The sequence below is a fragment of the Glycine max genome, chromosome 9, assembly GCF_000004515.6.
Source record: "Glycine max cultivar Williams 82 chromosome 9, Glycine_max_v4.0, whole genome shotgun sequence".
NCBI lineage: Eukaryota > Viridiplantae > Streptophyta > Magnoliopsida > Fabales > Fabaceae > Glycine > Glycine max.
In genome coordinates, this window is record NC_038245.2 from 20,663,962 (window position 1) to 20,676,192 (window position 12,231).

Below are 12,231 nucleotides of genomic sequence, written 5' to 3' on the forward strand. Positions count from 1 at the left end.
TAGACTATTCCTTATCTTTTTTGTTTTTCCGACGTTTTCTTTAAATAAACGTTGGTGGTGACTGTCCAAGTTTTCCTTTTTTTGGGAAACAATTTATTTAATTTTATTTCACCGTTCCATCGTGGCTCACATTGCGATAATACCAATTTCTAATGAAGGATAAGTTGAAAAAAATACTTTTTAATTAAAAGTTGATGCAAATAAATGTAGTTAACTAACTTTATTTCTTAGTTAGTATGCCACATTTTTTTCTTCTTATATTTGAGATTAGAGGGAGTACGAGTGTCAAAGTGTACTAAAACCCTATGGGTATCTATAAAAATATCCATAATATTGGTGTTGGGCACGAAATAGATATATACCCTCAAATTTACAAGGTACAGGTATGAGTATTGTAATATCCTCCCCACCTTGCACATATATATGTATATGTGTGTGAAAAATAATTATATTTTTTATGATTAATACTCTTAGTATCTAATATCTAACAATATCACTATTAAAGAGTGAAAAATCTTAAACCTTTAATTAGATTTTCTGTTAAGTGATTTGAATATTAACTTTAACAATCACTATGTTGAATGATTATCTTTATAATTTTATTTATTTATGATTTAAATTCAAATGAACCAATCTTATGTTTAATTGTTTTTAATATTATATATGTATGTTTTTAATGTTATGATTGGATTATTTAAAAATTTATTTTTTACTATAATTAAATAATTATTTTAATTAATTTTTTTTATTAATTTATTATTATTATTATTAACTTTATACATAAATAAAATACAACATCGTATATAAGTATTATTTTTAAACACAAGTGTAAAAACATGTATTATAATATCCTATCTAGATTCTATCTATTTCCTCCTTAAGAGGGAGTAGTTACAGAAAATAAAAATATATATGAGTGCTTATTTATTATTCGGCATAGTACCCATAAAATGCCAGCACTGACCCAGGCCTCAACTAAGTCAGTCGATCCACTCCAGTTTTCCCCCTTTTGCCCATAGGAAGCGCATGCAGCAGTAATTTCTAAAGAGTTCAGCATTTTACCCAATTTGATATTTATTTATATCAAATTTGACCATTACATGAAAAATAATAATTTTATTAAATAATGAAATAACAGTGGCTCAAAATTAAAATAATTTGAAATGACAATCTAATAATGCTCTATTTAATAAAGTTTTTAACGTGCATTGTGAAGAAACAAATAAGAATGAAAAGTATACTAAGCTTTTATTGAACTATTTCGCAGGAAACAAGAGAAGAATACAATCACAAGTGGTAGCAATACACCTGTATCTCTTAATTAAGTAATTTATAGTTGAAATCGTGATCTTGAATTTAGAATAAACTATACTAAAAGAAAAATACTCATTTTATGTGTGTTCATGAATTGATGAGAAAAATTAATCACCACTTAATACCATGATTAAAAAAAAACACCTATATAGAAGGGGTAATAATTTCTCATTGGAAAAAGAAAAATCTAAACCATTTTGTGGTCCTTGACACCGGCAAAAACAAAACTATAAATCCCCTGGGACGTACACACATGCAAAAACTTGACCTACATCAATTGCTTAACCATATCTTAGCTACACTCACATACACAAATGCAAAATCAAAACTATATGTTGTATCAAGATTCTACAACTTCTTGTAGATATTGTTTTATGCTCTCTCTCTCTCTTTTCAACTTCCATTCAATTTCTTACAATCAGTTCTAATTTCTCCTTGGGATCCAGTCAAAGGGCTGATGTTACCCATGTTGATCATTGACTGCACAAAAGCTTCGAAGAAGGCTGATTGGTTGTTGGCAAAGTTGTTAACGATGGAGATTGTGGAAGAGCCATTAGAGGAGAAGAGTTCTTGATCTGTTTGGAGAAGACCTTGGTTGATGAGAAGATTGGTGAAATAGTTGTTGTCAAAAGTGTCAGGGGTAGAAGGGTCAAGGTTGTTCAATGTAGATCCACTCCCACTTTGGGGACAATTTTGCTGAAGAGTGGCCAAATAGGTTGAGTTCAAGGTTGGATCAGGGCTTCCTGTGCCACTGAAGTTGAATAACCTTTGGGAGAAAAATTGGCATTGGGCACGACCAAAAGTGTGTGCACCTAATGAAAAAGTCCAATTTGAATCAACTAGGAACAATAAAGTAGTACATGTTTTGATTAGAAAGAAATTACTAGATTCTCAATATTATTATAATCCTCATCAATCTCCACATAACATCCAGTCAAATTAATACTATTAACTTTCTTGTAAATGTATAAATTTAAATACATGTCACATTGACTAGTTGAGACTATAGACATATGATAGAGTCTCGAGCTATTTGATAATATTTTCTAACTTAGACTATAATCTTAACCAATTTTCGTACGATAAATAATCATATTTTTTAATTTATGATATGAAAACTTAACTATATGTCATGTGAAAATTAATCGTGATCACATACTTGCGGACTATATAATAACTTATTTGCTTGAGGAATAAAATGTTGTAATTACCAGATAATGCAACAAGATCGGTTGTGTCTAAGCCAACAGCAGAGAATTTGGAAGTGACATTGGCAAGGCTCTCAAATGGAGAGGGAATGGAACTATTGGCACCAGCTTGGTTTGCAGTTAAACCGTCCCTTCTTCCAAGTAGTACGTTCCATGAAGGTCCTCCTGACTGCAAAATTTTACACTTTTTATTATTGTCTTGCCTCAAATAATTAGTATTCATTGTTAAAGAAAGTAGAAAATAACGTGATAAATGATGTTATGAAAAAGTCGTGGCATCAAATCAAAATGATCAAACGCCTTTAGTTGCTTTTACGTCGATTTTTAGATTAAATAATGATTTAATTATTATTTTAATCCCGTGTTTTGAGATGTGTGTTTTTAGTTCCTGAATTTAAAAATATTTTTTTAATCATTGATATAATTTTTTAATATTTTATGATAATTTTAAAATATAAATTCAAACGGTTAAAATTAAAATTTAATTAATGACAACTAAAAATCGTATTAAAGTATCAATTTATCATGGTAAAGAATTAAAAGACTAACTTATCAAAATTTAGGATAAAAAAATATAATTTTATTCATTGATACATTGATTTCGAGAGTGCGCAATTAACTAAGTAATTTAACTAACTATTTATTCATTAAGTTTTCACATTAAATCAGTCTATTATTATGTTTCACTCAGAAATTTAATTATTGGAATAAAGTTCAAAAGAACAAATTACTTTCATAAGCTTCTTATAAGTACTTTCAAAGATTCTAATTGTGTATATTATATAGTAGTAGTATGTTAATAAAAAGGAAAATCTTGTAATAGCTAGATAGCAAGAAAGTTACCAAGGACACAGAAGATTCTGCTGCAAGAGCAAGAATATCAGCACAAGATACAACTCCAGGGCATGAACTTTCGAGGGAGCTCTTGATGTTATCAACAACATCAAAGCCTCGAATGGAATTGACGTTGGGAGCAGCATTTTTCTCACTTTGTGTGATGTTACCACCTTGGTCTAACAAAATGGACGCATCACACCCCTAAAACAGAAAAAAAAAATCATTAATTATTAATCTTCTAATTGGAAACCTATAATACAACACAAATTAAGAAGTTAAATTATGATCAAACTAAATAATTGTTGAGAAAATAATAAATTAAAATGGAGATTTCAGTTGTGGGATTTTACATTGACAAAGCAATCATGAAAGTGGAGGCGAGAGAGGCTTGCACCAATTCGTGAATCAGATTGAAGAGCCTGCTGAACAGCACTCCTCACTATAGAAGACACATTGGAGCATGTGCTAGAATAGAAGGTTGAACTCAATTGGCCTTCTGAAGGAAAAATTAAGGTTAGCACTAAGAAAATGGTTGCAAGAAGGGAATAATTAATAGCAGAAAGCATGGTAGATAATTAGTTTGATGTATCTTCTTTCCCAATGGTTTGTGGATTAATTTGTTTTGTGATTGATATACCTAGATTCATGATATGTGTGTATATATAAGAAAGAAAACGCGTCATGCATTTATTACTTTATAATTTTCTTTAAGTTGAAGTTTTCATTGGTTATTACTTAGAAGTGTCAACTAGCTAGACATAGTTTAACATTTATCAAAATTTGTAATATGTAGTGGGTACACTTGGGGACAGCCAGAGGAAAATTGAAACCTTTAATGATTGACAGTTAACTAACTTGTAATACTAGGTCATATACATATATATATACTCATAATAATATATATTGTCTAGATAAATCAAAATATTAAGTGCCTACGAATTTGTATATATATTGCATGTTTCATAATCAGTTAATGACTGATCACCCTATTAACTGTTTTTTTGTAGATGATCACCCTATTAACTACTCTGTGAATAAATTAAAACTTGATTGGTTCTTTCAATTTATCATAATTTATGGTTTTTTTTTTATCAATGGGAAATACAGAAAAACCCGAAGAAAAGAAAACTACTGTCTGGTAAAGTAGTGGCAGTAGCATCAGCCGACAGCAAACTACTCGTTCCACAGGAGGACCAGATTGGTACAAAACTTATCAAAGGTTGTGTTACACAGATAATATAACTTTATTTGGATAAACTTATGTGTACTTATAAAAGGAAAAAATAAAAGACAAATTAAATTAAACATCTTTTATAAGTTAAAATCAATTTATCCACATCAAATTTTAGAAAAGTTACCGAATAGAACTTTTATAAAATATAAAGTACACAAATTTATTTTAACTGAATTATTGGTGAAGTTTAATTTATTTTTTATTTTTATTATTTTCTTCTCTTATATAATTACTAATCGTCCAATTCTTAGTTCTAAAAAACTAAATGACAAATAAGAAACTCTATATGTATTTTGTTTAACATTAGGTTTTCAGTATTTAGAAATCAATTTAAAATTAAACACTAATTAAGTCCAATCAAGTTTGATAAGTTTATATAAAAGGAGAAAATTCTCTTAAATAATTATTATTTTATAAAAGTCAAATTCAAAACTTTATTTGTCTCTATAGATTTTTCATTAAAAAAAAGAATTTGTGTACAATAGCAACCAAAATTTCTACAAATTAAATAAACCTTACAATTTTGAATCTATATAAATTAATCTGATAGTGTGATTCATGACACTTAAAGAGTAAACCGTGTATTAGAAATTTTCACGCAAGCTAGTCAATCGCAAACTTATTCTTTAAACAACATTATACCTAATACCTACATGCTTACAAATTAAGTAAGAGAGTAAAAACATGGGCAATCATTTGCCCACCGACACGGTCTTTGTATTTGTTTAGTCAATTCCATTATCTTATTGCCCCTTTTATTTTAGTAATTAAGTATTCAACTGTCCAGCATATAATAGTAGCATGCCATTCTAGAAAACGTTTTCTTTTGCAGAATACAATTTCTTTAATTTCTAGAGACAAGAAAGATTTTCTCTAGACCTGGTGAAAGTAACAAAAATTATAAAAGAGATACGTCCTTTATTTCATATTTTTATTCCTTTACAGATATGTTACACAAAAGTCATAGTAAAAGGACAAAAATTTGAAGTATACAGCTTAATTAGAACTTACAGTTACTAACTTATAATCGTTATAGTTTAATTGCAAAAATTTGAAATTTGTACCCAAATTTGCCTCTCCGTGTCAGGAATTTATATATATATATATATATATATATATATATATATATATATATATATATATATATATATATATATCCACCTAAAGGAAAAGATGACATAGAGATCGAGGTATTGCTAATTATAAGTAATTTTGTTAAACATTTTTGGGCAGTGTAAATGTTATTCTTTATTGGAAATAAAAATGAGCAGTACGTTAATCATTTCCAGATAGATTGTTGAGAACTAACTATGGAACACCAATATGATCAAACTGCACCTAGTCGTCTGTGACAAAATATTGATAATAAAACGAATCAAGACCTCACCATCACTTGGTGGAAGCGTTTATTGTAATATATTTGAGTTTTTATTTAATTAATTCAAAATGGCTTCTATTTCTTTAGTCAAACTAACTGTCTAAATTTTTTTTTAACATAATGGTGTTCCGAATTCCAGTTCAATGCACTATTAGGATCACCACATTCAAAATATTATCTGTTTTGGCTCAAGATGTTTTTTTGGTGGATTAAAAGAAGAAAGTGTTTATAATAAATTATTATTGACCTCTACTATTTGGATTAAAATATACTTGTTTAACTATTTAAAAAACATACGTGTTTAATATCTTGATTTTTGATACATGCAAGGGTATATTTGAGAAAAAAAACATTAATTAGACTTAAAATTTTTAAAGAAAAGATTATTTTGAAAAAAGAAAAAGGATAAAACAACTAAAAATATGCGAAGGAGGGAGTAATATATAATTTTTGAATTATTTACTTATTGAAAAATTATTTATTTGCAAAGTATTAATGCATCAAATTTTATATTTAATTAACACGTCAAAATTTTATTATTATATTTTTTAAAATTAAAAATAAAACTACTAATTTAGAGTAAAATATAGATTCAATTAATTTGTGAGTCCTTGAAGTATTATTTGACAATTTTTAGTTAGGTCTAAATACTATTTTTTTTTAAATTGGGTCCATAAATTTGTATTTATTTTCAATTAGGTTCATGTTAATTTCTCTTAATGGAGTTAAAAATATGAACCTAATTTAAAAACATAAATATAAGTTGAAGGACGAAATTGAAAGAAAAAATGGACCTAATATAAAATTTTAAAATAATTCAAGGATCTACTAAGTAATTCTTAAATTCTCCTCAAGCTTTTGCAACATTTTTCTCAAACCTTTATAGGTTAGATTGCTTCCGAATCCAACATCTATAGTTTAGTATTTTCATTTCTCCATACCAATATTATCACCTCTACATATTTTAAACTCAATATTTTTAACTTCTACAAGTTCTTCAACCAAAATTCTCTCATTTCAAAAACCTAGAGATTAATGTAACCAATTAATAATTGCCAAAATTATTAAAAATCTGGCTAAAATATTACTACTATAAAATAATAAAGTCATTATATAGAATTCATTCCCATAAACGTTGGAGTAACTTTAATTTAGCACTACTTCAATAGACAGTGAAAGAACATTGAGTAGTATCACGAAAGAAACGCGTGACACCGAAATTTGCGTCCGCGAGTTGGTGAAAGTAGTTGCTGACTAATTAAAATGGAATGCTTATTATATGATCATCATTACTGATTAATTACTATTAAAGGTTTCTTCAACCATACATTCATCAACAGCAACATTTTTGAGTAGTCGTCTCTGAACAAATCAAACCTGGTTTGAACCTCGAGAGAAATATAGAACTTCTTCAACAATAAATTCGCATATATCAGCCGTGTTTTTCGCTCGATGAAACATGCCTATATCAACTATCAAGTGTCAACGATCATGTTATGTTTAGACATCAAGACTTTCCTTGCATATATTCCGCATTTTATGGTCGTAATGTAAAATGCGTTGAATATGCAGATTTTTGGTCGGTAGAGCTATGCCATGCATCTTGAAGATGTGGACATTCACTATATGGTTTCCATCCTAAGTAATTACGTTTTAATTAGCTGATCTTGTGTTTTCAATATTTTTTTTTGGACCCGTAAATATTGAACACAGTATCAAGAGCAGAAGATTTATAACACTCACATGTCCTATATAATCAATTGAATTAGATTGTTTGATTCTTGTGTTTTTGGCATTCCTCGAAGAGTTATATATTAACACATTAAAGGAACCCATTGTTTTCTAGGTTTGTGCCTTTGTGAAGCAACCCGAATATTTTTTGAGAAAAAATGATTATGCATTGAAAATATAAAAAATTGCATATACTCATTCAATCACAATACATTATGTATAATTTATTATTTTTTAAAATTATTTTAAAGTAATTCAAACGATAATTATAACTGGATGACGATGTAAAATTATTTTATACCGTTAATGTATACATATTAAACTCATATTTTTTTAATATAAAAGACATGAAAATTGGATAATATGAATCGAATTAAAAAATGTAATAAAAGATCAATAATAAATGATAGTAATGGAGTTCATTAAAAAAATTTAATACATCTTTTTTAAATGTAGTTTCATTAATATATATATATACCAGAGCTCAGCGGAAAGAGATCAAACAGACAAATAGGAAGTAAGAATGATGCAATATGAAGTATGAGGGTGCAGTTGTAGTTTTTTTGAAAATAATTATCAAGGACACACCAGAGACCGGCTTACAAATCCTAGGTTTTCAAAAACAAAGAAGCCGAAGCGACGGTAGAGCCGCACTGGATTGGCAGAGAGGAAGAAGAGAGATGATAAAACTTGAAATTTATTGAAATTGGAAGAAGCGCTTACAAAGTTGTCCTAAGTAGAGCACCCCTCTTCTCAGACTCCTGAAAATGGCTAAATGAAAGGGTCCCTCACAACATGGTCGATGACTCCTTTTATAGCAAAAAACATTACTGTTTGCTACAGAACCGGTAACTTTACCGGAACTATTAAAATAGTTGCTACAGTTTCTGTGAAATAATCAGAATTATTACATTACAATCATGAAACAGTTATGTGACCGCTAAAACAAATTAGGCACTTAATCATCTTCTAACGATATACCAAAACAATCATCTTCGTTTTGGTAAAATGGATCATCGTTCTCTTCTGAAGATTCATTTTCTTCCTTTTTGGTCGAAGAACCTTCTTTTTCCTCTTGTTAGAGAAGTTGGAGAACCTTTTTTAAATTCTTAGCCATACTCTCTTTAGATTTAGAGCTGGCCAGGAACGCTGCTAATCTGGATTTCTGATTCAGAAATAATGAAGTCTCTGGATCAGCAGGCTTTATGAATTTAGGGTGGGCTTGAAACCAGTTCTTGACTTGGTCTGGTGCCGCCTTTGAAGTATCGAATTGAGTCCACCATTTGACAAAAACATGTCGCTGCAAAGGTGGGAATTGTTTATTGCTCTATGTCTTTCCATACCTATATTGCCATGAAAAAATCCATGACAAGGAAAAGCTGGAGAAATACATTAAGTCAGCTGGAATTCTTGATTCTTGATTATTGAACATTCTATTGGATTGCTCAAATCCTTGTCGGACTTATTCTGGATAGATTTGTGAGGTTGGTCCGAAAAAATTCCATCATTGGAGAAACCAGTTCAGAAAATTGTAAACTGTGTGGTTTTTAAAATAGATTAACCAGGAGTGTTTAAATTTGTTATTTTGATGCCATAAGACATTGGTCCAGACATCAATATAGTCCCAGTAAGTGTATCCTGCCGGGTCGAAGGGGGCAAAGAATTTCTTGGGTTGATTTAGGTTGGAACCATAATGTCAAGGTTGCATTACTTTTAAAACTTGAATTGTTGAATGTGTGTTTAGGCTTGGGTCATTGGAGTCCTTAAAGTGTTTGATGGATACTGAGCCTGTGTCCACTAAAATGAACTCAGAATACTTTAAGGACAAATCCCAGCTATGTTTAGTTGATGGCTGTAGGCCTAAAATGGAATCCCTGTGGGAATGCCTTTGCTGTTGCCTTGAAGGGATTCTTGTCCCAAAATTATGGCTCCATTTGCAAAATAGTCAAAAATTTATTTTTTGAAATATAGCTGTTAGTTGATTTTGGAATCGGGTTTTATTGGACCACTGTTTGTTTGTCTTTTGGATTGCTAACCGTTTTGGTTTGCTTGGCAATTTGAATATGTTTTAGGAGTTCTGTTTCAGAATCATCATCTGATTCTGAGGCCATTTCTGCCCAGGCCTTTTGGCTAGTCTTGGGAGTTTGGTAAGACCCATGTCTTCAAGGGCCTAGAGAGTTTGGATTGACCAGGCATAATCTGTCACGATTTGTTTTGTTGTAATTGGTTTTGGGGAATCCTGAGTTGATGACTCAGGTTTGATGGTTGTTAATTGGGTTGATGACCCCTCAAGTTTTGATTTCTTGGTAAATGACCCAGCCTGGGTAGGTGACCCAGAAGATGTTGAAGATCCTTTTTTGATGGCTGGCTCTAGTAGAGCCAACACTGCTCCTCTTCTAGAAGTCTTTCCTCCTTTACGAGAGGATCCTGTCTCCTTAGGAGGCATCGGTATTTTTCTGTAAGAATTCACGGGTAAGGTAGTCAGGTAGAGAGTTTGAGGTGTCCTTGATATATTCTATGTCAAAATAAGATACTTAAAATTGCTTGCCATCTTGCAAAAAATTATTTTGAGGCAAGATTTTTATCATCTTTTTGAAGAATATCTTTGGCAGACTTACAATCAACCCTGATTAAAAATTTTTGGTTTAATAAATTTGATTGAAACTTGGAAATGTACAAAACAATTGCTAAAACTTCCTTTTTTAACAGTTGAATATTTTAATTGTGTAGAATTCCAATGCTTTGATGTATATGCAATGACATGTTCTTGGTCATGGACTCTTTATTTGAGGATACCACCATAACCTATGTCTGATGCATCTATTTTGACAATTTTGAATGCCTGTGGAATTGGAAGATACAAACATTTTATGGATTGAACTTTAATTTTGATATCTTTAACTGTTTGGGTATGAAGGTCAGACCAAGAAGGTGGATTTTTCTTCAACCTATCATGTAATGGTTTGATAATATTGTTGAGATATGGAACAAGTTCACCCACATAATTCAGACAACATAGAAATCTTTGTAACTGAGTTTTGTCTAAAATTTGGTTGGGGAATTTGCTGGCAAACTCTATTGATCTATCTATTGGAATGATTGTTCCCTGATGTATATTTTGACCAAGGAATCTAATCCTAGTTTGAAAAAGGTTGATTTTTGATCTAGAGACCGCTAAACCATTCTGTTTAATAATATGAATGAAGGTCTGAAGATGTTTGAAATGTTGGTCAATATTTGGGGAAAAGATTAAAACATCATCTATGTAGACGATGACAAATTTTGAATAAGGATTGAAAATATCATTCATAATCTTTTTAAATTCTGAAGGGACATTCTTCAGTCCGAATGGTATCACATTCCATTCATTTTGCCTGAAAGGTTTAGTGAATTTCGTTTTGTACCTATCTGTTTCTTGGATTTGGATTTTCCATAATCCAGATTTCATATCAAATTTGGAAAATATTTTTGCAGAATTTAATCTGTTGAGCAAATCCTTTTTGTTTGGAATAGGGTACCTAATCCATTGTAAGGCTTGATTTAAAGGTTTGTAATTTATGACTAGGCGAGGCGTACCCCGCTCAAGTTTAGATTGTTTATTGACATAGGAAGCCGCACAAGACCATGGGCTTTTGCTTTTTCTGATTAAGCCTTTATCAAGCAAATCTTTAATTTCGCTTTGGCAATATTGAAGGAGTTTTTCATTCATTTGGATTGGCCTAGCTTTTGTGGGAATTTGTTTTTCCCTGAAGTCCTTTTCATAAGGAAGATCAACAATGCGTTTTCTCCTATTCCAAAATGCATGGGGCAAATCGAAACAAATGGTTGATTCGATATGTTGTAATATCAATTGAATTTTCTCTTTTATTTGAGGTTTTTCCAATTGTATTTGGATGTTACTAAAAGATACTTCTTCTTTTAAGAAGTTGATTTGGTTAATCTTATTTTCTATAAGATTTATATTTCTGGAAATTGGTTTAGTGGAAAAATTAAATATAATTTTTCTACCTAAGTGAGTTGTAGTTATTCCCTCTTTTGATATCTGAAGGGGAAATAAGGCTTTAACAAAGGGAGTACCTAGGATTACTTCATTCTTAAGGTTTTTTACTAGAAGAAAATTTGTGTTAATCCTAAGGCCTTGATTTTCGATGATTGCATTTGATAGTTTAAAATTAATTTTTAATTTTGAACCATTTTTTGTGCTTAATTTTTCTGAGGTTTTCTCAAAGAATTTTGTGGGAATTAAGCCTTCTGAAATACAGTTTGAATCGGCTCCTGTATCAAATAGGGCCATTGTTTCTAAGACGAAATCATTAATTATGATTCTAATTTTTATGTAAAATTTTTGGATTTTAATCTTGTTGATTAATCCCATAAACATTTCATCTTCTAAGTTTTCAGCCTCCTCTTCTATATCCCTTTTATTACTCTCAGAATCACTGGTTTCATCGAGTTGGGAAAGGATAACTTGATGGATTTCTTGTTGTTGACGAAGTTCTTTAACTTCTCTATTTAAATTATTAATCTCT

The 12,231-nt window shown here is 30.2% G+C and overlaps 1 protein-coding gene across 1 annotated transcript; it reads right to left on the minus strand.

Annotated features, from left to right (window-relative positions):
• Positions 1 to 1,463: 1,463 nt before the first annotated feature.
• On the minus strand, positions 1,464 to 4,000 carry LOC100782549 (peroxidase A2). The gene is made up of 4 exons (XM_003535068.4): positions 3,710 to 4,000; positions 3,366 to 3,560; positions 2,526 to 2,691; positions 1,464 to 2,126 (listed from the first exon to the last, which is right to left on the minus strand). Exons 1-4 carry the CDS (start codon positions 3,923 to 3,925, stop codon positions 1,708 to 1,710), a joined length of 996 nt encoding a protein of 331 aa, XP_003535116.1. The 5' UTR covers positions 3,926 to 4,000; the 3' UTR covers positions 1,464 to 1,707.
• Positions 4,001 to 12,231: the final 8,231 nt, after the last annotated feature.

Bases quoted from the DNA above. Each gene is read 5' to 3' on its own strand.
- LOC100782549 (XM_003535068.4), bottom strand. From the start codon at position 3,925: ATGCTTTCTGCTATTAATTATTCCCTTCTTGCAACCATTTTCTTAGTG. The intron at 3,561-3,709 runs GTAAAATCCCAC...TTTCTGTTTTAG, and splicing joins TTCATGATTGCTTTGTCAAT to GGGTGTGATGCGTCCATTTT. The intron at 2,692-3,365 runs GTAACTTTCTTG...AAAATTTTGCAG, and splicing joins CAGAATCTTCTGTGTCCTTG to TCAGGAGGACCTTCATGGAA.